Below are 26020 nucleotides of genomic sequence, written 5' to 3' on the forward strand. Positions count from 1 at the left end.
ATAGGTGCTGCCACACTAAAGGCCCGATTCTGTCATTGTATGGAATGGATCTCCTGAGGATGGTATCTACAGGGTGCCCTCTACTGCAGAACTCAGTGATTGGTTGGGCATGTATGTCATGTCTAACTGCCATCTACCTTCCTGCAAATTCAGGCCCTTCTTTTCATAATTGCCTTTAAAAAACACCAGCAAGATGCAGCACCCAAACTCCCTGGGTTCTCAGTGGAAGGGGAGAAGAGGGACCCAAGTGTACTAGAGTTTATTGTGCAGCACCAAAGTGCATTATGTGATTATTTCAGCTGCTGAGTTCTGTCCTTGGCAGGTGCGGCCAAACACAGTGTACTCCTTGCGGCTGACGCACGGCGAATTCACCTGGACCGTGAAGAAGAAATTCAAACACTTTCAGGAGCTCCATTGGGATCTGATGAGACACCGGATCCTCATGAGCTTCCTTCCTCTGTCCCGGTGAGAATCGAGAGTTTGCGAAGGAAATCATGCTGTGGACGGGTGGGAGAGAGGAGATCTATCTGTGGGTGGGCAGAAGAGGGGTCCACAAACTGTGGCTGGATTTGGTAGCCAAAGGTTGTTTCCCGCTAGCCAGTTGAGAAGTCCAGTCCGAAAAAGACAGTGGAAAAATATTATGTGTATTTATCAAAATGAATATTCAGTTTGATGGAACTGACAAAGTTACCTAAAATCAGGCTTTATCTAGGTTTATTTTAATCGGTGATTCATTCCACAATTTGTTGGCTTGCTAAGACTCTGCTTTCCCCCCCAACATAAATGTGTATGTTTTATATAAGCCCAAATATTAAAACAATATTAATGTTTTCTGATGCAAACCCAAAAGGTGGCGGAAGTGTGGATTTTGGCTGTTCTGGTGCCTGTTGCTGTTATCAGTATTATTATCACAATGAAGAGAAGGGGGACCCGTTTTTCCAAGAGGCATCTTTTAAAGGCAACGTTTTGGCTGGCCTCTTTTTGTTTATTATTTGATTTATATCCCTCCCTTCCTCCCAGCAGGAGCCCAGGGTGGCATATGTTCGTAGTCTAGAGCAGTGACGGAGCCCACTGCATGTGCTGGACTACAGTTCACATTGTCATAGGAACAAAGGGAGTTGCCTGACCCTGAGCCAGATCACTGGTCCATCTAGCTCAATACTGTCTACACTGACTGATAGCAGCTCTCCAGGGTTTCAGGCAGGGAGTCTCTCCAGCCCTACCTGGAGATGCTGCTGCAGATTGAGCCTGGAAGCTTCTGCAGGCGAAGCAGGCGCTCCACCCACTAAGCTACAGCCCTTCCCCACCTGGTCCCCTCCCACTGCATAGTTCCCAAAGCCAGCCAGGTTACTCAGCATCTGAGGCAGAGGATTCCATGAGCGCCTTTCCCGTCCCTCACCAAAATAACACTGAAACACTTAAGAAGAATTTGCTGCCCTTTCACGACACCCAGAATCGGTTGCCTGAGTCGGCCGCCCTGCTTGCTCTGCCTCATGCGCTCAGCCATGTTTGGCGCAGGTGGCCGTGAAGACTAAATTGGTTCCTTCCTGCAGTTTCTATGACTCCCATCATCCTGTCGCAAGCAGATTCCACTTTGTTCTTCATGCCAAGTAAGAAAAGCCATAATTTGGGGGAAAGAGGAGGAACTAATTTACACTGATTTTCAAGCGGAGTTTGCTAACCCCTCCATAAGTCCCAAAAGTTTTTATCTGGGTGGAAAAAACCCTGTAAAGGTGTTCAAAATGGAGGGAAGAGATCTGGAGTATTCCATTTATAAGACACTTCCCAACTTTCAGTTACTCCAAATCACCAGCGTTGACTCTTCAGCATATTCTTTTAAGACCACAATCCTTTATTGAAGTTGTTGTTGATGTTGTTATATGCCTTCAAGTCGACTACGACTTATGGTGACCCTCTGAATCAGTGACCTCCAAGAGCATCTGTTGTAAACCACCCTGCTCAGATCTTGTAAGTTCAGGTCTGTGGCTTCCTTTATGGAATCAATCCATCTCGTTTGGCCTTCCTCTTTTTCTACTCACTTCTGTTTTTCCCATCATTATTGTCTTTTCTAGTGAATCATGTCTTCTCGTTATGTGTCCAAAGTATGATAACCTCAGTTTCATCATTATTATTGAAGTTATTTCTGAATAAAACAACCAAGGTCTCAACCTGCAAAGTGCGTTGAGCATTTGGTCTCCTTCTGCTGGCTGAAATGCACATTTGGTGAAAAACAAGTGACATTTTGCCATTTCAAAACAATTGTTCTTTTCTTCTAATGCAGCCATGGCCAACCTGGTGCCCTCCAGAGGTTTTGAACTACAAGTCCCATCAGCCCCCAACCAAAACCTCTGGAGGGCACCAGGTTGGCCAACAATATTTCCAAAGTTCTTAACTGCTAGTTTGAACTGGGAGTCCCATCCGAGAGAGAGAAAGAGAGAGGAGACTGTGCCTCTGATGAATTATTTTCCTCCCTCTTTTGGTTTTATTTATTTTATGATATTTAGACCTTGTCTGTTGAGGCTGATGCTTGAAACATTAGAACTGAAAGTGAGTTTTTCCCCCTGCCCCCACGCTGCCAAGTGACAGCCAAGGGCTAGCAGTCGAAAGGAGAGAGCCTTTAGCCTTCCTTTGAAGTAGGAATTCCTGCTTGATCAAATTCTGTTAGCACAGATAAGATGACAGAACAAGCCCACCTCCTACACGCTACAGAGGCTGCCTCTGTTTCCTCACCCGCTGAATCTGAGCACATTGTGACCCACCTGGTAGAGGTGGTCTTGGTTAGGGTGTTGGGGACCCTCAGGCTTTTGGTGTTGGGGGACTTCAACATCAGTTCCCTTGTAGACTTGATAACAGAAAGATCCGTATGAATGATGGATATTTCCACCTCCACTGTCAGAGGCCGTGCTTCTTAACCCGTTTTAAAAATATTATTATTTGATTTATATCCCGCCCTTCCGCCCAGCAGGAGTCCAGGGCGGCTGGAAACTGCAGGAGGGGGAGAGTTGCTGTTGCGCTCAGGGCCTGCTTGGGGCCTCTTCCCATTGGGGCATCTGGGTGGCCTCTGTGACCAGGATGTGGTGGACTAGGTGGGCCCCCTTTGGCCTGAGCCAGCCGCTGAAGGGTTCTCCTGGTATTCTGAACGTTTTAATAAACGCAAATCATCCTGGACTTGCTGTCTCAAATGCACAGGGTGAGGGAGGCGGCTGAGAGCTGTGTCGTCTCTCTCTCTGTCTGACCCTTTTACCTGCACAGGTTTGCTCTGCAAGGTTCCCAGTCGGAAGGAACAATCCTGGGTTTGCCATCTTTGCCCCATGGGGGTGAAGTTTCCCGGCGCCCATCCAGCAAACAGGTGCGACTTCAGCGTATATCTGTGTGTGTCTGTGGGAATGGAGGGAGGAGTGCTGGGGCAATTGCAAGGCGTATATTATGCATGACACATGTGGGAAACCTTTGGTCCTCCTGATGGCACAGACGACAAGTCTCATTGCCCCCAGGCACCTGGTTGGCCACTGTGAGAACAGGATGCTGGACTAGATGGACCACTGGCCTGATCCAGCAGGCTCTTCTTATGTTCTTATGCCCCTGGCTGTTGGCCGTGCTTCCTGGTGGCTGATGGGAGTTGTAGTTCAGCAACAGCTGGGAGAGCCAAAGCTCTTGCATAGTATGAAGTTAGGCAATAGCTCCCCCTGCTGACAGTTCCAGGAGTAACTGCACAACATCTTCCAAGGTGCTTTATAACTTTTCAGTTAACTTTGGAGTCCTTAGTTTGCAAACAGGGGACAGAAGAGGAGGGAGAGGAGTTGTCACACTGGGCGTTACTGGGACATGAGCGGATGCTGCTCAGGTTTTGCAGAGTGGTGGAGAGGCAGCCAAGCACCGTGAATGACTGTTCTGCTCTGCGTCTTGAGAACGGTGGGGTGCAGTGGGGGGAGGAGAAGGGAGGAAAGGGCTGGAGAATCTCTCCGCCCCCCTGCCCAGGGCTTATGGTTGCTTCCTTCCTTACAGAAGCACCTGGAGATGTACCTCAATACCTTGCTGGAGATGAACTTGTACCGGGATCACCACGCAATGGTAATGCCCCCTTGGGTCTCCCCATACCAGGAGGAGAGAATGCCCAGTTTGGGGGGGCAGGGATGGGGCCTTCCTGTGGGCTTTAAGCTGGTGGGGCTGGAAACCCAAGATTCTCGGTCCTCCTCTGAATGTCCCTGAGCTGTAGATTCCCCTGATTCCTCGCTGCTAGTTCATGCTTCTCTCTCTCTCCCTCTCTCTGGCAGACGGAGTTCCTGGACGTGAGCCAGCTCTCCTTCATTCCGGATCTGGGCCCCAAGGGCGTGTGAGTGCAAAATGGGCCCCCACCTCTGCTGGCCATTCTTTGGCATGGCCCTGTTGGTATGGGGGAGCTGCACCCCGGGGCTGGGGGCCACAGGGGCTTGTTGCCAGAGTGGAGTCCCTTTATGCCCAGTGCAGGACCCTTTACATTCAGCTGAGCCATCAGTTTATTTATTTGTATACCGCTTGCATGCCAAAATGGCTTCTAAGCAGTTTACAAGTATAGAATCAATGATAAAATTCATACATAATTAAATGCCCAAGAAAACGATTCCATCAAAGCATTAAAAACATCCATAATTAAAAGATTCAGCAGAGCAAGGCAGTTGTGAAGCCTAACAATTAGAACAGTTTAAAAGACCCATGAGATCTGGAAGTTCAAATTTTGCTTGTCTGCCCTTGCTGGCAATGGAGGTAAGTTCCTGCAGCTGCTGGTTCATGAGTCGAACCTGGACTTAGATGGGGGGAGGTCGAGGCAGCAGCCTTTTGTGCTTCTCTATATGATGCATCTCCTCCTGCCCCCCCCCAAATAAAGTTACCCCCACTGCTCCTGCTTCTTTCCAAAAATGTTCCAGGTTTTTTTAAATCTGTGGGTCTTTGGAGCAGATCACACAGAGCCAATATACGTGCAGACATTTTGGTGTCCTTGGAATGGAATTTTAGACACACATACACCTCTCTCTCCCTCTCCCCCCTGCTCCATTCCCAGGTTGTGGATGATTCTATGTGCTTTAAAATAATTGTCCTGCTTGTACTAGATGGTGCTGAGGCCCTGAGCAGTTGAAATCTCCTTGCGGCCTCCTCCTCCTCCTGGGGCCTGAGGTTGCATCACCCCTGCTCATTCCTGGTGGCAAAAGGCTCCTTCCTTCTCTGCCCACCTCCAACCCTGAAGGCAGGCGTAGCCAGCATAGTGCCCTCCTTCCCTCCCTCCAACTCCCGTCCTCATTGATCACTGGCCACACTGCCAGCTGGGGCTGATGGAGGATGAGAGAGTCCGACAAGATCTAGGCAGCAGCAGGGTGTTGGGGGGGGTGTCACTGTCTTGGCTGCACTCCCCTTTTCTGTCAAACAAAAGCCTTGGTGCTGAAGGTCCGGAGTCCTCTGCACCAAATTTGTTTGGGTGCAGCACATGGTCAGCACGCCAGGATGTGCACAGATCTTCACCCTCTTCCTCAGGTGGGGAAGAGAGTTGTTGCCCTGTCCCAGATGCCCAGGATCTCCAAGTTGTAACCCTATCCATGTCCTCTCTTTCTCTCTCCAGGGAGGGCATGATCCTGAAGCGGTCTGGGGGCCACCGTCTCCAGGGCCTTAACTGTGCAGGGCACCACCAGGTCTGCTATCGCTGGTCAAAGAGGTGAGTCTCCTGGGGTGCCAGGGGGTGGGTCGAGTGGCGGTGCTTCTCCCCACCCCTTATGCCTCTCTGTCCTCCTGGACCCCTTTAGGTGGCTGGTGGTGAAAGACTCCTTCCTTCTCTACCTGAAGCCAGAATCCGGCACCATCTCTTTTGTGCTGCTCTTTGACAACGGCTTCAACATTCAGGTGGGCAAGAAGCCCACCGAGACCAAGTACGGGGTCCGTGTCGACAACACGTGCAGGTCAGGGTGCCTGCCTGCCTGGGCCTCTCGGCCTGCAGGGACTGGGGGGCGGAGGCGGTGTTGCTGCAAGTCACGTTCTGAATCTCTGGGCATGCAGAGCTGGAGCCGACCAGCGGGTGGGCAGTTGGTTTTGTTTCCTTTCTTGCTGGCGTGTTTTTCTGCAACGTGCCATTGATGCAGTAACAGTGAATTACTGGTGGATTTATCTTGGGCAATCCACACATCAATCTGCTTTATTCATTATCCTGCAATGCTTCCCCAATGTTATCTGATTATTGCCATCTGTATAGGAGGCTGGGCCCAATAACCTATAGGACTCTGCAGAGTTGCGTAGCGGAACGGAGAGTTGTGAGTGAGCTTATGTGTGTGTGTTTGAGTCTTTGCTAAGATTCTACCTTCCCTGCAAATTAGTCAGACAGAGACTTTAAGCTTTAAAATAAGAAATAACTACTTTATTCTGGAAGTACATGCTTGATAGGAAAGAGTCCTGTATCTAGCTAACTGGCTATGCTGGAGCAGCCTGCACTGGTCCCAGTGCTGGCCGTCATCCTGGTTGAGAGGAGAGACAAAGAGAAGATGTCTGCTCCCCTCTCGAGAAAGAAGAAAACTGGAAGGGGGGAAGGAACTGAGATCAACATCCCTTGCATATCAGTCTAGCAGGAAGGAAGAGACAGCAGGAGATCAAAGGACAGGTGTAGCCTAGCAACCAAGAGCTCTCCTCTCTAGCTACGCCTTTAGCCCCATGCAGCCTCAACCCACAAGTTGCAGTTGAACCACATATATTCCAACGATCTGGAGGGGCACCCTGGCCCTATAGCGCAACAAAAGTGGGACAGAAAAATAAACTGGGACATTTGTGGTTGGAAAAGTTCCAGGATTTCAGCTGGAAGGTACCGCCGCACGTCTTCCCGAACGAGACTTTTGCAGGCACAAACGGCACTGAAAGGATCCAGTACAAGTCCCCTGATGCCATCGGGAGCACAAATCATCATGAACATGCAATGAAAGATGCTGCCTGGGAGCAGGACGGGGGGAGAGAATTCCAGGGAAATGTTGGGGATTCAGGATGGAGAGGTGCACGGAGAACACCTTTTACTTCTTGCTCTGTAAGAACTTGGAAGCATAACATGGGAAAGGACGAAGCAGCAGCAAGGGCAAATCTAGTAAAAAAGTTTTAACCAGAGAGGCGAAGAGCCACTGATGCAGAGGACAGGAGCAATTTCTAAAGTCCGAGGAGCCATGTGGGCAAGTCTGAGCAGACAAGAAGACATCTTTGCGGTTTGGATGTTTACTCACCTCTTGGGGAAGAGAGTCATTTTCCAGACAAGGGCTTGGACTTGCTCCCCTGGAAAGGAATATTTGGCTTGGGGAAAGCTCTGGGGGAGAGAAGCTGGTGCAGTGAAAATTGTCTTTCCCCCCCCCCATATATCCAAGGGGGCACTTGCTCATTTTGCAGCATCAAGTTGTGATCCTTTTCCTGTGTTTTTTTAATTTGATTTTAGGGGCTCCTTAAAACAGCCTTTGCCAACCTGTTGCCCTCCAGATATTTTGGACTACAACTTCCATCAGCCCCAGCATCATACAGCTGTGCTGGCTGAGGCCGATCGGAGTTGTAGTCCAAAACATCAGGAGGGCAACCAAATGGCGAAGGAAGGCTGCTGTAAAATCTTGCTTTGCTTGCGGCTGTCTCCGCAGAGGGGAGCCAAGAAGTGGGGAGGGGAGGGAGTTTGGCTTGCCCCTCTGGCAGGGGAGCTGCTGATGGACATCTGTGCCCCCCCAACGCAGGTCGCTCATCCTGAAGTGCAGCAGCTACCGGCAGGCACGCTGGTGGTGCCAGGAGATCACCGAACTTGTTGAGGACAAAGGCAAAGACTTCCTGCGGCTGCATCGCTACGAGGGGTTTGTGCCTCCTCGCAAGGAGACCCCTGCCCGCTGGTGAGGGCTGCAAGCCGTGGGGGGGGGAGGTCATGTGTGGTCCTCGCATCCAGCATGCAGCTCTTTCTCATCTCTCCCCCCCCATTCTAGGTTTGTAAACGGTGCTGGATATTTTGCCGCTGTGGCTGATGTGCTGATGCATGCCCAGGAAGAGATCTTCATCACGGACTGGTGGTCAGCAGCTGGGGTGGGGTGGGGAGCACTGAGATGGGGTGGGGAGCGCTGAGGTGGAAGCTATTCTGCCTTGAAAGCGGGGCGGGGAGAGTGGAGGAGGATGGCTAAGGCGGGCAGCTCCATGGAGCCCCCACAAACACCAGCTTCTGTGGCAGCCCCCGTAACTCCACAAGTCATTTCTTCCCCTCCTCCCCCCAATATTCCTGATGTGATGTTCCCAATGCTGGCAAATCCTTGCCATGTTGGAGCTGGGTAGCATATGCTGATGCCCGGGGGGGGGAATTAAGGGTTCGTTGGTGAGCAGCCCTTTGGTCTCTGTGTGTGGTTGCCCAAGCAGGTGGAATGTGGCTAGTGGTTTAAGAGAGCTTCCTCCTGCTGGCACCCCAGGGATCCTTGCAAGGGATGGTTGTCCTGGAGCCGAGGGCAACTGTATGGGGCACTGAGCAGGCTTCTGGGTCTTTAAGCGCTGGATGGCAGGCAGAAGTCAGGCAGGTCAAGCCTTTCCCAGACTCAGGGTGCCAGGGACATGAAGAGGCTTGCATGGATTTCTGTTTTTCAGGCATTCCTGGTAGAGAGGGATGTTCTGAGCGCTCCTCAAGGCCAGCCTGCTCCAGACTCCTTGATTTGGGCAGGAAGCTTCTGTGTCCAATCAGAGGGCAGTTTTTGGGCCAATCCCAACTGAAACGCCAATGGGGGAAATAGCAGGGGATGTCCAGCCCACTCTACCTCTCTCTGTCTCTCTCTTTGCTCTCCTAGGCTCAGCCCAGAGATCTACATGAAGCGCCCGGTTCAGTCCGATGCCTGGAGGCTGGACCTCATTTTGAAACACAAAGCGGTGAGTGAGTGGCTGCCTGGGGCTGGGACAACAGGCAGGGGCGAACAGCCCCCAGGTGCCTGGCCGGGCACCCTCCAGGCTTCCTTCCCTCCCGGCTGCTGATCTCTCTCTGTCTCCCCGCTGCCCCCCCAATTGGCCTTCCCTTTTGCAGGAGCAAGGGGTGCATGTCTGCGTCCTGCTCTTCAAGGAGGTAGAGCTGGCCCTCGGCATCAACAGCGGCTACAGTAAGCGGGCCCTCATGCTGCTGCACCCCAACATCAAGGTAATGCACTCCCCCACTCTTGCATGGCTGGTTGGTGCACACTCAGACCGGGCGGTGCCAGGAGGTTCTTCTTATAGAAGGTGTTTGCCCTGCTGGGAGGGAGGGAGGCAGGGATGGCACCGTCCCTTGAACAACCACTCCCTCAAGGGGGCGGGGGCATGCAGACACGCAAGAGCTGCGTCCTGGGCCCCTTTCAGTCTCCTAGATTTCTCTCCTCTGGAAGGAGGGATGCATGGATCCCTCAAAATTAAAAAGGTGGCAGAGCAGCTTTTAAACTGACTGAGGGGAGAAACCCGACAGGAGCTGAGGAAGGTCCGGTTCGGAATAAACCTCCCCCCTGGGATAAAGACCAAAGAAATGATGAAATTTTAAAAGTGGTAGGCCTAGAAGTAGGCATTGTGAGAGCAGGGGCACAGGATATAAATTCAGAAGAGCAAAATTACCACAGGCCAAACCACAAGTGCCAAAGACACTTGAAGAGAGACACTGCTTACAAGTGCCTGTATGCTAATGCTAGGAGCCTCCGAACCAAGATGGGAGAACTGGAGTGCTTGGTCTTAGAGGAGAGCATTGATATAGTGAGCATAACGGAGACCTGGTGGAATGGAGAAAACCAGTGGGATACGGTTATCCCTGGAGATAAACTATATCGGAAGGACAGGGAAGGACGTATTGGTGGCGGAGTCGCTCTATACGTGAAAGAAGGCATTGAATCCAGCAACCCTGGATTAATCCTCAGTGGGGACCGGGACCTGGTGCGAGATGTAAGTGTTGTTGAACCGATTGGGAGCAGTGACCATAGTGCTATTAAATTAAACATACACGTAACTGGCCAATTGCCAAGAAAATCCAACACGGTCACATTTGACTTCAAAAGAGGAAACTTCACAAAAATAAGGGGATTGGTAAAAAGAAAGCTGAAAAACAAAGTCCAGAGGGTCACATCACTCGAAAATGCTTGGAAGTTGTTTAAAAACACTATATTAGAAGCTCAACTGGAGTGCATACCGCAGATCAGAAAAGGTACCGCCAGAGCCAAGAAGATGCCAGCATGGTTAATGAGCAAAGTCAAGGAAGCTCTTAGAGGCAAAAAGTCTTCCTTCAAAAAATGGAAGTCTTGTCCGAATGAAGAAAATAAAAAAGAACACAAACTCTGGCAAAAGAAATGCAAGAAGACAATAAGGGATGCTAAAAAAGAATTTGAGGAGCACATTGCTAAGAACATAAAAACCAACAACAAAAAATTCTATAAATACATTCAAAGCAGGAGACCATCTAGGGAGACAATTGGACCCTTGGATGATAAGGGAGTCAAAGGTGTACTAAAGAACGATAAGGAGATTGCAGAGAAGCTAAATGAATTGTTTGCATCTGTCTTCACAGTGGAAGATATAGGGCAGATCCCTGAACCTGAACTAACATTTGCAGGAAGGGATTCTGAGGAACTGAGACAAATAGTGGTAACGAGAGAGGAAGTTCTAGGCTTAATGGACAATATAAAAACTGACAAATCACCAGGCCCGGATGGCATCTACCCGAGAGTTCTCAAAGAACTCAAATGTGAAATTGCTGATCTGCTAACTAAAATATGTAACTTGTCCCTCAGGTTCTCCTCCGTGCCTGAGGACTGGAAAGTGGCAAATGTAACGCCAATCTTCAAAAAGGGATCCAGAGGGGATCCCGGAAATTACAAGCCAGTTAGCTTAACTTCTGTCCCTGGGAAACTGGTAGAAAGTATTATTAAAGCTAGATTAACTAAGCACATAGAAGAACAAGCCTTGCTGAAGCAGAGCCAGCATGGCTTCTGCAAGGGAAAGTCCTGTCTCAGTAACCTACTAGAATTCTTTGAGAGTGTCAACAAGCATATAGATAGAGGTGATCCAGTGGACATAGTGTACTTAGACTTTCAAAAAGCGTTTGACAAGGTACCTCACCAAAGACTTCTGAGGAAGCTTAGCAGTCATGGAATAAGAGGAGAGGTCCTCTTGTGGATAAGGAATTGGTTAAGAAACAGAAAGCAGAGAGTAGGAATAAACAGACAGTTCTCCCAATGGAGGGCTGTAGAAAGTGGAGTCCCTCAAGGATCGGTATTGGGACCTGTACTTTTCAACTTGTTCATTAATGACCTAGAATTAGGAGTGAGCAGTGAAGTGGCCAAGTTTGCTGACGACACTAAATTGTTCAGGGTTGTTAAAACAAAAAGGGATTGCGAAGAGCTCCAAAAAGACCTCTCCAAACTGAGTGAATGGGCGGAAAAATGGCAAATGCAATTCAATATAAACAAGTGTAAAATTATGCATATTGGAGCAAAAAATCTTAATTTCACATATACGCTCATGGGGTCTGAACTGGCGGTGACCGACCAGGAGAGAGACCTCGGGGTTGTAGTGGACAGCACGATGAAAACGTCGACCCGGTGTGCGGCAGCTGTGAAAAAGGCAAATTCCATGCTAGGGATAATTAGGAAAGGTATTGCAAATAAAACAGCCGATATCATAATGCCGTTGTATAAATCTATGGTGCGGCCGCATTTGGAATACTGTGTACAGTTCTGGTCACCTCATCTCAAAAAGGATATTATAGAGTTGGAAAAGGTTCAGAAGAGGGCAACCAGAATGATCAAGGGGATGGAGCGACTCCCTTACGAGGAAAGGTTGCAGCATTTGAGGCTTTTTAGTTTAGAGAAAAGGTGGGTCAGAGGAGACATGATAGAAGTGTATAAAATTATGCATGGCATTGGGAAAGTGGATAGAGAAAAGTTTTTCTCCCTCATAATACTAGAACTCGTGGACATTCAAAGAAGCTGAATGTTGGAAGATTCAGACAGACACAAGGAAGTACTTCTTTACTCAGCGCATAGTCAAACTATGGAATTTGCTCCCACAAGATGCAGTAATGGCCACCAGCTTGGATGGCTTTAAAAGAAGATTAGACAATGGAGGACAGGGCTATCAATGGCTACTAGCCGTGATGGCTGTGCTGTGCCACCCTAGTCAGAGGCAGCATGCTTCTGAAAACCAGTTGCCGGAAGCCTCAGGAGGGGAGAGTGTTCTTGCACTCGGGTCCTGCTTGCGGGCTTCCCCCAGGCACCTGGTTGGCCACTGTGAGAACAGGATGCTGGACTAGATGGGCCACTGGCCTGATCCAGCAGGCTCTTCTTATGTTCTTAACTCTGGTTTCGTAATTTCTCTCAGCTGCAGTTCTCCACATTTCCATGTCAGTTTGCAATTAAAAAAAAGGTTCTCATGAAAATTCTTCAGCATTTTGGTGCAAATTTCTCCTAATATAATGCATTTTAATGTTATTTTCACTAATGTATGCATTTATATGCACACTTTACCCCTAGTATTTGCGTTTTTGTACACATCAGCTGCCTGGAGAACTGCAGTGCGGAATTCAGGGAAGTGCAAGTTTCGAAGGGCAACTGTTTGGGTTCACATATTGTTTTGGAAAGTGTGAATTAGGTCACTTGGCCTGTAAATGCAAATGGAGTTATGGAATGTTGTTCTTGATGAGGTGCGCCTGGCGCCAAAACTGTTATCCTTTTGGCGCCAGGTCAAGACTTTCCTCTTCTCCCAGGCATTTTAGCATGTCTTTTAAATTGTTTTAAACTTTTCAGTTGTGTTTTAAATTGTTTTTAAAAGATGTGTTTTAAATTTGTATATCTGTTTTTAATGTTTTTAGTTACTGTAAACCGCCCGGAGAGCTTCGGCTATGGGGCGGTATATAAATAAATAGAGTTTCTCTCGCACCTCTGCCTGCAGGTAATGCGCCACCCTGACCACGTCTCCTCCATCGTGTTATTGTGGGCCCACCACGAGAAGCTGGTGGTGGTGGACCAATCCGTGGCCTTCCTGGGCGGGCTGGATCTGGCCTATGGGCGCTGGGACACCCACGAGTACCGCCTTGCAGACCTGGACGGGGACAACTGCCTTGGCAGCAAGGTAGCAGACTGGGCTGGGCTGGGGGCTGTTCTCGCTGTTCTACTCCCTATCCTGGGTGGCAGCAAATTGGATCCTCTTCCTCAGCCCCTTCCCCCCCCCTTTCTCTCTTGTGCTTCTCCACTCTTGCCCCCTCTTAGCAGCCCTCGAGCCACAGATACCCACCCGGGTGAATTCTTAACCACATGTGATGGGGAATGCTGAGCATGGTATCTCTGGAAAGGTCTACATACCCCCAAGAGTTGGGAAATAGGTGGTGAGCCTGCAGAAATCATGTGGCTATGCATGTAATCACGGTTTTAACCGGAACACCAGCACCCCATTCGTTTTACTCTCCAGTATTTCTGTATATAAATAGCTTTTGTTTTGTTGATTTATTTAAGTAGTTATAGACCACACTTGCATAAACAGAGAGCAAGGCAGTGTGCAACTTACAAAATTTCAATCAGGTCAATAAAAAGTCAATAAATGGTGCTTGTTAATAAACATTTTACAAGGCTTTGGCGGTGGCATTTTCTCACAAAGTGACCAGAAAATAGAAAAAAAATAGAAAAATTTCTTCAATAGAAGAAATTAGAACTGGATAACATAAGGGTAAAAGACATATTTTAGCCTTTCTGTGAGTGAATTTCCTTTTGCTCTTGACCTTATCTGTTGGAAGTGGGGCAAGAGCAACAACATTATCAAATAGTGGGAACATATTGCTCTTAGATCTTATCCTACAGGACAAAAGGTTAAGACACCAATGGAATGTTCTGTGTTTGTTCTGTTATATTTGTTCTAAGCTTCCCATGAAAGCAATTTCACCTCTTAAGCTTCACTTGTTAAAACCTAGTTACTTTATTCTGAGCACATCTGGCCACCCTCAAAGCTGTCACCCCAATCATCACTCCAGCTCTTCCTCTGGTAGATCTGCACCATCTTCTTAACACGGTGCCTCCTCTCCATATCTCTGCTCTGTGACCCGAACTGCCAGGCAGATGCATCGTTGCAGCTGACGCCACTTAGTGCAATCGCAGGCCATTGATCCAGCCTGGCCTTGGGTGCTCTGTGGTGTCAGATCTGGGGTGGCTCAAAGCTTCTTGTGGCCCCTAGCTCCTGCCTATTTTGCATCTCTTGGTGTACAGACCTTGCATACAGTCACCTTCAGCATTGTTTGCCACATAGAATCAGTATTTTGGTCCTGGCTTGCGGACTGTGGTTTCCCTTTTTATTGCAGCCAAACTGACCTGTCACTTGCCTTCCTTTGCAGCAGCTGTTCTGATTTGTCAGTGTTCCATGATGTCACAGCCATGCTCAGCCAATAGTTTGCAAGCAGCCTTAGAGCTGACAGGCAGGTGACGTCTAGCAGTTGCCTAATCCGGGGTGTTTTCCTCTGCCTTCCGTTTCCATCGCCCTCCTTTTTGCTCCCCCCCCTCCCCTGTTTCTGACTTGTCCCTCTTCTTCTTCTCCTTTCTCTCCCTCTTCTGGTTCCAACCCCCCTCCCCGCCCTACAGGGATGCTGGTAGCCTTCTCCTGCTGACCTTCTCTCTCTCTCAGGGCGGGGCTGCCCTACCTGGCAGGGACGAGGCCCGGTTGGACTTGGCCACTAACCAGCACCTCTGGCTGGGCAAGGATTATAGCAACCTCATTGCCAAAGATTGGGTGCAACTGGACAAGCCCTTTGAAGGTGAGTGAGGCTGCCTGGGGGCGCAAGAGGACAAAGGCCGGCTGTTCTGCTGCTCTTGGCCAGATTCCCCTCCAGCCCCAGCCTTGTCACCTTAACTCTGCCCTGGGAAGGTGGGACCAAACCTTGCCCTCACTTTGACTTGTTCCTTGCCATCCTAATGGTCGTGAAGGGATGGAGCCCCCCTCCAAGGGAGCTTTCTCCTCCCTCGCCTGCATTCCACCCCAATACTTTACTTCTTGAGGTTGGGAGGGAAAGGAGGGGGTTGGCCCCACAGGAAGGTCTTGAGTCATTGTGGCAGGGGACTGGGCTTGCAGGCCTGGTGGCAAGGGGCTCCCCCCAGAGCACTCCCCCAAAGTTACAAGGTGGGGGGCAGCTGTACGGATGCCCCCCACCTTCTTTTCTTTTAAGTTTGGGACTATCACTGAGTGGGAAACATGCAGGTGGCTCCCAGTCTCCTTTCCCCAAAATGCTTCTGGGCCCCAGCACTGTGTCTGCTATGTTGTCACCCCCCTCATGCCTCCTTTGGGGGGGGGGAGGAGAAGGGAGTGATGCTTCTCTACTCAGTCCTAGCCCCTTAAAAAGGTTTAAACGTAAAAAAAAAGTTGTTCCGGCATCCTCAGGGCTCCTGAGGCTTGCCTGACTTTGCCAGGTAGTGATGCTGAGCCATTTGGGGCCGGCTAGATTTCATTGACAGGTGCCAGACCCCTCGGATGCCGTGGCGGGATGTGGGGGTGGCTGTCCATGGCATGGCTGCACGGGATGTTGCCCGGCATTTCATCCAGCGCTGGAACTTCACCAAGGTCAGTGGGGCAGTGCGGGTGAAAGAGGCTGCAAAGCCAACTTGTGGATTGATTCCCCACAGCTCCAAGGGCTGCAGGCCTTCAGGAGTGTCTGCGTGTCAGACCAATAACTTGACTGTAAACTTGCATTAATAACAAGCATTTCAACAAGCCTTTATGGAACTAGACAGCCACCTGTTGGGTGTGCTTTAACTTGGATCCCTACAATGAGCAGGGGTGGGTGGACTTGATGGCCTTATAGGACCCAACTCCACTGTTCTATGGTTCTATGATTCTATACCAGTCTGCATCTGTATTGGAATTATGTTAAATATGTTTTTATTGTTTATCACTTGTTTGCCTCCTGGCTCCTTTGGGAGGAAGGGCATGATATAAATTTTAAAAATAGCACATTAAAGTATAATTAATTAATTTATAATAATTCACAGACGTGAACTTACAAGATCTGAACAGGGTGGTTCATGACAGATGCTACTGGAGGTCACTGATTCTTAGGGTCACCATAACTTGTAATCGACTTGAAGGCACATGACAACACAACATCCATTTATAAGTAATTGCTAACCATCTTAGATGTACTTACAGGAAAGCAAGGTGGTGACAAATACATGGCAGGGGATTTCCCTGTGTTTTGTGGTCATAGGGTTGTATCAGCTGAATGCTAAATCTTCATCAACTGTTTGTTGTAAAGTGAAGGTGAATTGTGAAAGGGAGAAAGCATTTAAATATGAGCCAGTTCTGCCACAGGGAGGAGAGGGCAGAGTGGCAGGTTTTGGGGTTCCACTAAATGGCAGCAGACGGATGATTGCTGGTGGTTGCATTTTTGTCTCTGAGATGTGGGTGCTGGGAGGAGGGTGGGAGAAGAGCACCACCCCTGAAACATCTCTGCTGGTCCCTCTGATCAGTAGATAGTAAACAAACAGGATGGCTGTGAGCAGATCCCAGAGACGATAAGCTGTCTTCATTAAGTGGCACAGTAGTTAAAGGAGGGTTGTAAGGGGAAAAGGTTGGGTCTTCAGGGCTCCTTTGAGCATGATGCTGATCTGCTTGTTTTGAAGCTGGTGACTAACTTGCACCCTTTCACAAATTGCTAGCGATGGGCTGCAGCTGAACCCTCAGTACAAACAGCAGCCTGTGGCCCTTGGCTGTTGCTGGCCCGTGTGTTGCTGTGGTGCAAGCTCCAAAGGAAGGGGCTTAGAGACCCCGCCCCTCCAACCTGGAGGCTGCTAGCAGAGTCTAACATCTTTGTTCCCCTGTCCCCCCATTAAGCCCACTTGCAAGTAAAGGCAACTCCAGTATTAAAACAGCAGATTCACTACTCTGCTAGTAGAGTAGTAATACTACTCTACTACTAGTAGTACTGTACTAGCAGATTCACTACTACCAGCTTGGACTGGTAAGACAGCTGCGTTCATTTCTGGACCGGGACAGCCTGACCACTGTTGTCCACGCACTGGTAACCTCCAGGCTGGATTACTGTAATGCGCTCTACGTGGGGCTGCCCTTGAGGTTGGCCCAGAAGCTGCAGCTGGAGCAAAATGCGGCAGTGAGACTGCTCACTGGGGCAGGGTATCGCCAACACGTCACTCCACTGCTGAAAGAATTGCACTGGCTGCTCATTTGCTACCGGGCCAAGTTCAAGGTTCTAGTCTTCATGTACAAAGCCCTGTACAACTCAGGACCAGGATACCTGAAAGACCGTCTTACCCCTTATGTACCCAGTCGATCACTGCGCTCTGCAGGTGAGGGCCTCCTGCAGATGCCATCTTATCAGGAGGTTCGTTCTGTAAAATATAGGGAATGGACCTTTAGTGTGGCAGCACCTGCCCTGTGGAATTCCCTCCCCTTAAATATTAGACAGGCACCATCTCTGTTATCTTTTCAGCACCTATTGAAGACCTTCCTCTTTCAACAAGCCTTTTAAGTTGAGACCTTATCCCAGTCTGCGTCTATGTTGGAATTGCTTTTTAATATGTTTTAAAATCTTTTTTTTAAAAAACAATGTTTTAAAAAAAAGAGTCTTGAAGGCTTAAAAAAAAATGTTTTAAAAGATGTATTGTTCTAACGTATTTTAAAGTCTGTTTTCATGATGTTTTAAAGTGTTCTTAGTGCTTTTGTTTGCCACCCTGGGCTCCTGCCGGGAGGAAGGCCAGGATATAAATCAATAAATCAGAAATCCTCTGTTGTGTTGTGTTCCCTGCCCTGCTGCGCCTCTGGGAGTCTCACCCCTCCTCTGTGTCTTCCTTTTTCTGCAGACGGTGAAGCCCAAGTACAAAGGGCCTGGCTTCCCCTACCTGCTGCCCAAGTCCCCTCGAGCGACCCCCCTGCAGCTGCCTTTTGCTGTGCCTGGTGCACAGACCACCAACGTCCAGGTGAGAGGCTGGGAGGTGAGAGACACGTTAGCATTTGGAAAGAAAGGTTTAAAGGGAGGGCGAAAATCATGGGGCTGTCCTAGGGAATTGGGGTGGGGGACACACACACAGAGCAAACCAAGGGTGCGGGAGGCCCTAAAGGGTGAAGATGAGAGAAATGATTCCAACGGGGGAGGAAAGCGCTTTAGACTTTGTCGGCTTGTTTTGTACCAGCTCTTCTGTGGGTTTGGGAGGGGGACAAATGGTGGGGGCCAATGGCAGGGTCAAAAGATGTGCCGCTACGTGGCACCAGCGCCCCTGACACCACTCCTCCCCCCAGAAGTCCCTCTTGCATCTTCTCTGGCTTCACCAGCCCCCGTTCACAGGCTCCCCTCTCTGGCCATCGGAGCCCAGGAACTTCTTAAAAACTTTGAACAAAAGCGAAATACAGCAAGTGAGCCCAGCTTCCTTTCTCCCCAGGTGTTGCGTTCGGTGGACCGTTGGTCAGCCGGCCTCCACGAGTGCTCAATCTACAACGCCTACCTGAGCGTCATTAAGGATAGTCAGCATTACCTGTACATTGAGGTAGGTGAGCCCATAGAGGGACCGTGGGTGCGTAAATGTGTGTGGGATGTGCTGATGGAAAGAGGCCAGGAGGTGGGTGGGGATCATCCCTGTCTGGCACTCTTGCCCCTCTGTTCCTCAAAGGTCTGTGGGGAGACAGGGCATGTCTCCAGGGAGAAGCAAAAAGGGCACTCCGCACCTCCTCAGACTCCCTCTCACAGGGGTGGTTCACACTGTATGATGTGCCGCTCTTGTTTCTTAATGAAAGTATTTATATACCGCCCTCAAGGGAAACATCAGGGTAGGGCACAGTAACATAAAAGCATTTTAAAACAATACAAAGCAATCATAAAAATGACTGGCTGCTCAAGAACACTTTTAAAGAGCTGCAGAGGCCTGTGGCACAGAGAAGGCTTCAAGAGACATCTCGAAATCAGAAGTGAGGAGGGTGCTGGCCGAATCTCTGCTGTAGGATTGTTCCACAGCATGGGACCGGCGACACTTGATGCCTGACTTCTGGTTGATCTCTGTAACTTGGGGAGGGGGGGAACACAGTAAATTATTATTAATACAGCAGACATGCTGGGGCTGAGCTGAAAACAGGTCCTGGGAGTTAAGAGTGGGGAGCCCTGTTGCTTTTGGGGGGGGCAGGAAGAGTGGTTTCTGTTGATTCTTCTTGCAATATGGATGACTCTCTCCCTCTCTTTCCTCTGCTCTCCTGGGCCCACGTGCACCCTCCTCTTCCTCCTCCTCCTCTTCCTGTCCCAGAATCAGTTCTTCATCAGCTGTGCAGATGGGCGTTCGGTGCTCAACACGGTGGGAGACGCCATCGTTGACCGAGTGCTACTTGCCCACAGGTCTGTTCACTGTCGCTGCTTTGGCCCCAACCCAGATTGGCTGTGAAGCCTCATAAGTGAGGGGAAGGCCACTCTGCACGTGCTCAGAAGGGCACCTCTTCATCTTTCAGAGCAGCATCACACACCCCATGTCTCTGGGGTCTCGGGCAGCCTTTGCCAGTCTGGTGCCCTCCATGGGTTTTTGGACTACAACTCCCATCAGCCCCAGCCAGCATGGCTGTATGATGCTGGGGCTGATGGGAGTTGTAGTCCAAAACACCTGGGGGCACCAGGTTAGGGAAGGCTGCTCTGGTGTTATGAGGGAACTCGGGGTCACACCACAAAGCTGATGGGTGGCTGGTCCCATTTGCAGCACAGAACAGATGCCTGGGATTTTGTTGTGACAGGATGCACTAGCGAGCTCCAGAGAGACTCCCATTGAACTATAGTTCCCACTAAGCCCTGGTGTAGAAGGTAGAGGCACTCTGCATATGACCAGAGGCACTCCCGTCAATCCAGACTGTGCCACCTAAGCCATTTGGGGAATTGAAAGGCATGGAAGTGCTTTTCAGGGCCACACCCACTAACCACTGGTGGGTTTCCCCACTTTGTAGTAAGAAGAAGCCATTCAGGGTGTACGTCCTGCTGCCTCTGCTCCCCGGATTTGAGGGGGACATTGCGCAAGGGGGAGGAAACTCCATCCAAGCCATTTTGCACTTTACCTACCGGTGAGTTGGGAAAGCAGTTTGGAGGTTTGGGGAGGAAGGAGGACGGCTGAAGACACAGGATGGTGTGTGTGGGGGCGTTAAATGGGGCTGGGATAATAGGTGCCGCATACACAGAACATCTTCCGTTCAGCTTTGTTCCTGCCCTAGGCAAGAGGTTCAAGGTGGGAGGTGCTATTACACTTCACCTACAGAATTTGTGGTTTTTTAAAGTAAAGTATCTTCCCCTCCACTCCTCTCCCCCCCCCATTTCCATTAGGCCAGAAAGAGATGTGGTATCACAGGGTGAGAGCTCTGGCGCACCCCCCAAGGGGGACAAGTGGAGGGGGCAGATGGCTGGCTGGGATCCCCTCCTCTCCACATTCACCTTCTGGTGCTTCTTTTAAAATCCAGGGAATCTCAGCACTGCTCTCAACAGGGTGCTTTGGGTTGATTTTTGGAGCCGGGAGGCAACAGAATATTGGGGAGGGAGGTGCATTGGGATGGGGGGGCTAAGTGATCCCACGGCCTCTCTTTTTTTCCTTCTCAGGACAATCTGCCGTGGAAAGGCGTCCATCATCAGTCGCCTCAAAGCATCCAGTAAGTCTGGAGGGAGAGGGGCAGAATGTGCTTCACTTCTTCATGTGGGGCGGAATCCAGAAGGCGCATCTTCTCCCCTTCCCCCAAGCCCACTGGGGCAGCCCTTCGGACCCTTCATCTGTGTGGGGCTCCCTCGGCTGATGGGGGCAGGGGGGAGGGGGGAACAGGGGTGCCTCTGCTGTGGGAAATTTGCTCCCCCTAACAACGGAGCCTTCTCCTGCCAGCCCAGGCACTGTGTGCGCATGTCTCCAGATAATATCTCAATGCTGAGGGGAAAGGCACTCTGCACCTTTCTCTGAAGGCCTCCTTTCCATGTTGCTCTGCTAGTTTTGGAGCTTATCTCTAGCATTTGAAAGGTCGTCCTCAGAGTGCGTGCGTTAACATATCCTGTCCTCTCTCTCCTTCCTTAAAAAGTGGGGGAGGACTGGAAGAACTACATCTCTTTCTGCGGGCTGAGAACGCACGGGGAGCTGCATGGCAAACTCCTTACGGAGCTGGTCTACATCCACAGCAAGATGCTCATTGCTGATGACCGGCGTGTCATAATTGGTGAGGAATAACGCCTCCGGGCCTGGCCCATCAGGGGCCGCCAGCAGCATCAATCTGGTGCCCCCTCCCAAAAGTGGCCTTTAGTTTAATTGTTCCTGCTTTTCTGTCATAAGGTTCAGCCAACATTAATGACCGGAGCCTGCTTGGGAAGCGGGACAGTGAACTGGCCGTCCTGGTGGAGGATACGGAGCTCATGACGTCCGTCATGAATGGGCAGGCATACCAGGCAGGGAAGTTTGCTCTGAGCCTGCGTCTGGACTGCTTCAGGTGGGTGCAAGTGGGATTGCCGAGGGGAAGGAAGGCCCTGAGCCAGAGCTGGGGCCATTGTGCCTGGAGGGGGTGCAGCATGCACAGATCACCTTCCGTTCAGCTTTGTTTATGCCCAAGGCAAGAGGTTCAAGGTGGGAGGCAGCATGCTATTACACTTCATCTACAGAATTTGTGGTTTTTTTAAAGTAAAGTGTCTTCCCCTCCACTCCTCTCCCCCCCCCCCATTTCCATTAGGCCAGAAAGAGATGTGGTATCACAGGGTGAGAGCTCTGGAAGGGAGGCACACAGGCCAGTCACCTCTTTTCTTTGTACTGAGGCTGTCATGAAACCTTAAGGGATGCTGGTTCTGCTGGCATGTGGGTGGCCCACAGGCAGACCCTCCCTCCCTTTCCTCCATGCATTTAAAGGCTCTTGCACATCCTGCAGGACGCTCCAGAGGTTAGGCTCGCATCGCCAGGGCTTCCTTTTTGTCCATCCTGAGCCTGTTGCGAGTGTCCTTGGGGCAGAGCTGAGTCCCAGGATGTGAGAGAGAAGTTTTCGTCTCTCTGTAGTGTGAAACGCTGAACCTTGATCGTGCTTCTCTCTTTCTCTTCCCCCCCCCCCAAGATAGCTTTCTTTCTGTGCAAATTACAGTCTGCCTTCTCAAAAAGGGCTCTGTTTCTCCCTCTGCGCACATTCTGTGTTAAAACTTTGGGGAACGAAATGGGAAGCATTTCTGCCCTCTCTGCCTGCCATTGCTTAAGGCAGACGTTGCTGGACTCCAGCTCCCACCACCCCGATCATTGGCCATCCTGGCAGTGGCTCATGGGAGCTGAAATTCAGCCAGCCCTGAAGGGCCCCAGCTTCCCTGCTGCGTCCTGACTGACAGGCAGGTGGGAGGGCACCATGGCTCAGGGGCAGGACATATGCTTTTGTGTGCAAAGGGCCCCAGGTTCAAAGCACCAGGAAGCAGTCAGTGAGGAGGCATTTCTTGGCCTGAGACCCTGAAGAGCTGCTGTCAGTCTGGGTGGGCAGGAATGCTGGGTGAGAGACGGACAAAGTAGTCTGAGCTGGGCCGAAGCAGCTTCCTGTGTTCCTAAGGGGAGAACTAAGCAAAATCCCTTTCTTCTACTAAAATTGGCAGGTGCATTTTGGGGGTGACCTCTGACCTTGACATTCAAGATCCAATCAGCGACTGCTTCTTCCATGAGGTCTGGCAAGCCAGAGCTGTGTCCAACGCCAGCATCTATGACCAGGTGTGTGGCAGCAAGTGCGAGCAGGATTTGGCAGGGAGGTGGGGAAGAGAGACGGAGGCTGGCCAATGACGCGCCTGCGGCAGGTTGGGGTGGGTGTCCCACAGGTCAAGCATGTTGGATGTGATAACGGCTCACAGCTTAGAGGAGCCACCCCAAATCTAGTTGTGCCTTCCAGAGACTGTGGCGTGCCACTCACGCCAGCACAGCCATTGACCAGGGATGATGGGAGTTGTGGTCCAACGATATCTGGAGGGCCACAGCTTCCCCATCTCTGCAGAGCTTTTCCTTGGACCAGGTGTGGGGAACCTTTGGCCCTCCTGCAGTTGCTGAACTACAACTCCCATTAACTCTGGCCACTGGGCAGCTTGCTGGGGTGGATAGGAGTTGTAGTTCAGCAACAGCGGGAGGGCCAACGGTGCCCTGCACTTGCCTTGGCCCACGAACCTCCTTGTGAGGATCTTCTTTTACCACAAGGGTGTGTGAACAGCAGTTAAATGAGGCAGGCTCCCTCCAGCTGAAGTTTGTCTCTCCTTCAGGTACAAATAGGACTGCAGCCTAATGGTGGGTTTCACCTCTCTTTCTTGCCCTGCCCCCCAGGTCTTCCGCTGCCTCCCCACTGATGCTGTGCAGTCTCACCGGGCCCTGCGGGATTACGTCAGTGTGGAGAACTTGGCCTCAGTCAGCCCTGTCATGGCTCACCGTCACCTGCAGAAGGTGCAAGGACACCTGGTTCAGTTCCCCCTCGAGTTCTTGGCTGAGGAGTCCCTCCTGCCCCCCCTCAACAGCAAGGAGGGCATGATCCCTGTGGAGGTGTGGACTTGAAACAATGTGTGGAGGAGCCCCAAGGAAACAGGAGCAGAGCACACCGACTCCTGGCGAGCTGGCTTGTGCTCTGTGTATGTGACCTGTGGGCCTGTCTCCACAGACCGACGGTGCATTTCACCAGTGGGGTGCCTCTATTTTGATGCCCCACTGGGGGGTTGTCTGATTTGTTAGCAAGAAATGACTCTTGACTTCAGCCAGTCCTGGGTAACGGCCCAGCCTCTGGGATAACTCCCCCCCCCCGAGACATTAATCACTTTAAAGCAGCCTCCCCCAACCTGGTGCCCTCCAGATGTTTTGCACTACAATTCCCATCAGCCCCAGCCAGCACAAGACTGGTCTAACCCCCTGAAAGGCTTCCCCCTCCCCCACTTTGAGGAAAGGGTTGAGTTTTTTTCCATCATGATCCAGCCTAGCCTCCCCTCCCTACTCTCCGGGCAAACAGCTCCAGCCTCTGCCAAAACACCCATGGGCCCCTCTCCTCTTCAAAATATTCCAGGGGGTTGTGGTCTGGAGCTGGCCTCCTCATCTCCTTTCTTCCTAACAGTTTACACCCCATAGCTTGATAACATAGGCCTAGCTTCCCCTTAGACCTCCCTGTCCCTCTTTTGGGGTATGCCTGTTTCAGAACATCCGCGCTACAGGGTTAATTCAGTTTGAAACTGTTTCAGCTATAGCTCTCATGCAAAGAATTGCCGCCCTGGGCTCCTGCTGGGAGGAAGGGTGGGATGTAAATCAAATAATAAATAAAAATAAATAAAAGAATTGGGGAAAATTTTAGTCTGTTGCGGCATAAGCAACACATAACAAATGATGGGCAACATTATTCCATTGCAGCAACAAGTTGCTTTTTGTCAAGTTGCTTTGAGATGTTTTTGTTTGAAAAAGAACTACTGATAAATGAAGTCAACAACAACTAGTTTTGTGGTACCTTAGAAGTATTTTAAGGTGGTGCAAGGCTTTGTTGTTTTTTTCAGTACACTGTTTCACAGAGTGCTGTGGAGCAAATCATGCCAACTCTTACCTAGTTCCATGTCTAGTGTAGTTGGGTACACCTTTGCTCCGTGAAGGGATGGCAAATGGCTCGAGGCATTCTTAATGCAAACAAGGGGGTCATAACTTAGTGTGGTGGCACCTGCCCCTTGGAATTCCCTCCCCTTAAATATTAGACAGGTTCTGTTATCTTTTCGGCACCTATTGAAGACCTTCCTCTTTCAACAAGCCAAGTTGAGACCTTATCCCAGGCTGCGTCTGGAATTGCTTTTTAAGACTTTTTAAACCTTTTTTAAAAAATGTGTTTTTAACCTTTTTTAAAAGGTGTATTGAAAGCATTTTTTAAAAATGTTTTTAATATATAATGTATTTTAAAGTCTGTTTTATGATGTTTTAAAGCGTTTTTAGTGCTTTTGTTTGCCACCCTGGGCTCCTGCTGGGAGGAAGGGCGGGATAAAAATCAAATACTAAATAAATAAATAAATATAAACTCTACTGTGTCCCCTCCCTGCCATAGTATAACAGTGCTGATCCAGATCCTCACCATTTTCCACTTTTGCATTATGTGACTATGTTCCACCTATGGCCTTCGCAGGCCCACCTTGACCAAGCTGCGGTGGTCATTGGTAAATTTGCCTTTAAAAATTAAAAGAAACCTGTTGAAGGTAAGTGATGAGCATTAGCCATCCCTACCCTTTACCCCCGAGGTATAGGATTTTGCCTCTTTGTCAGGCAGCTGCTCTTTTGGGGTTAGCTTGAAACCCCCCAATCTTCAGTACGGACGACCCACTCTGATGGCCTTTAGAGAAGACTCAGGGTGGTTGTGGGTCCAAGAGGGGAGAAGGACCGACTGGAGGAACACTGGGAACCTCAGTTCTCCCAACAGCTGTGCCTGCCTCCTCCCTCCCACAGAGAGCCACAGGCAGCATCTGGTACCTGCTCCTGTTTGTAGGGATGGAATAAATCTGCAACGGCTGAGGCCTGCCAGAAAGGCCCTGTTTGTTTTCTTAATGGCAGCTGCAGCAGGAAAGGAAGAAATGGTTGCTGCTGCCGCCACCGCTACCACCTCTGGTAGGATGAGAAGCTTCTAGGGGGAAAGCAGGGTGGCCAGCTGACTTGTGTGACTGTATAGCACAGCAAGCCTGGCGCTTGGGGGAAAGAGGAGGTTTGGGGTGGGGGTGCTATTACTGAGGGTGCCCACAGCTGCGAAGCCAGACGGGCAGAGCCACTTCTGCTGGTTACACGTTGCTTGGCCAGTGTTTGTGAAAGGGCAAATGGGGTGACGTGCAGAACACACAAGAGCAATGCGCTCCCTGTACAAGGGGAAGGTTTGCTGCGTAGGCCAAAAGGGGAGCGCTGTGGGAATGAGCACCTATGGAGAACCTCAAGGTGACAGTGGAGGAACAGGTTCGATGAAGACAGGCTGGGAGAGGAAGAGGGTGGATCTCACGAGAAGAGCCTGGCTAGAGCCTGATCAAGCCGGAGGGGGGTGTGTGTTTAATCCAGCATCGTGTCCTCATGGTTGCCAACCATCTGCCCCAATGGGAAGAGGCCCA

At 50.3% G+C, this 26020-nt stretch overlaps 1 protein-coding gene across 3 annotated transcripts in view; it reads left to right on the plus strand.

Moving 5' to 3' along the window:
• The window catches only part of PLD2 (phospholipase D2), a 35267-nt gene extending 10308 nt beyond the window's left edge, over positions 1-24959 (plus strand). For 2 of the 3 annotated variants that reach the window (XM_061591142.1, XM_061591140.1), the window contains exons 4-25: positions 323-465; positions 3253-3349; positions 4006-4071; positions 4275-4333; positions 5591-5683; positions 5772-5924; positions 7710-7859; positions 7950-8033; positions 8790-8868; positions 9020-9130; positions 12895-13074; positions 14611-14740; positions 15422-15540; positions 17796-17927; positions 18372-18476; positions 19224-19312; positions 19906-20019; positions 20546-20595; positions 21010-21144; positions 21258-21411; positions 22538-22649; positions 23247-24959. In XM_061591142.1, coding sequence (XP_061447126.1) covers positions 323-465; positions 3253-3349; positions 4006-4071; positions 4275-4333; positions 5591-5683; positions 5772-5924; positions 7710-7859; positions 7950-8033; positions 8790-8868; positions 9020-9130; positions 12895-13074; positions 14611-14740; positions 15422-15540; positions 17796-17927; positions 18372-18476; positions 19224-19312; positions 19906-20019; positions 20546-20595; positions 21010-21144; positions 21258-21411; positions 22538-22649; positions 23247-23471 — 2580 coding nt within the window. In that variant the 3' untranslated portion in view covers positions 23472-24959. The remainder of the gene's footprint in view (positions 1-322; positions 466-3252; positions 3350-4005; positions 4072-4274; positions 4334-5590; positions 5684-5771; positions 5925-7709; positions 7860-7949; positions 8034-8789; positions 8869-9019; positions 9131-12894; positions 13075-14610; positions 14741-15421; positions 15541-17795; positions 17928-18371; positions 18477-19223; positions 19313-19905; positions 20020-20545; positions 20596-21009; positions 21145-21257; positions 21412-22537; positions 22650-23246) is intronic. The other variant, XM_061591143.1, reaches the window with a different exon arrangement.
• The last annotated feature ends 1061 nt before the right edge of the window (positions 24960-26020 follow it).

Source organism: Rhineura floridana, chromosome 11 (genome assembly GCF_030035675.1).
Source record: "Rhineura floridana isolate rRhiFlo1 chromosome 11, rRhiFlo1.hap2, whole genome shotgun sequence".
In the NCBI taxonomy this organism is placed as follows: domain Eukaryota; kingdom Metazoa; phylum Chordata; class Lepidosauria; order Squamata; family Rhineuridae; genus Rhineura; species Rhineura floridana.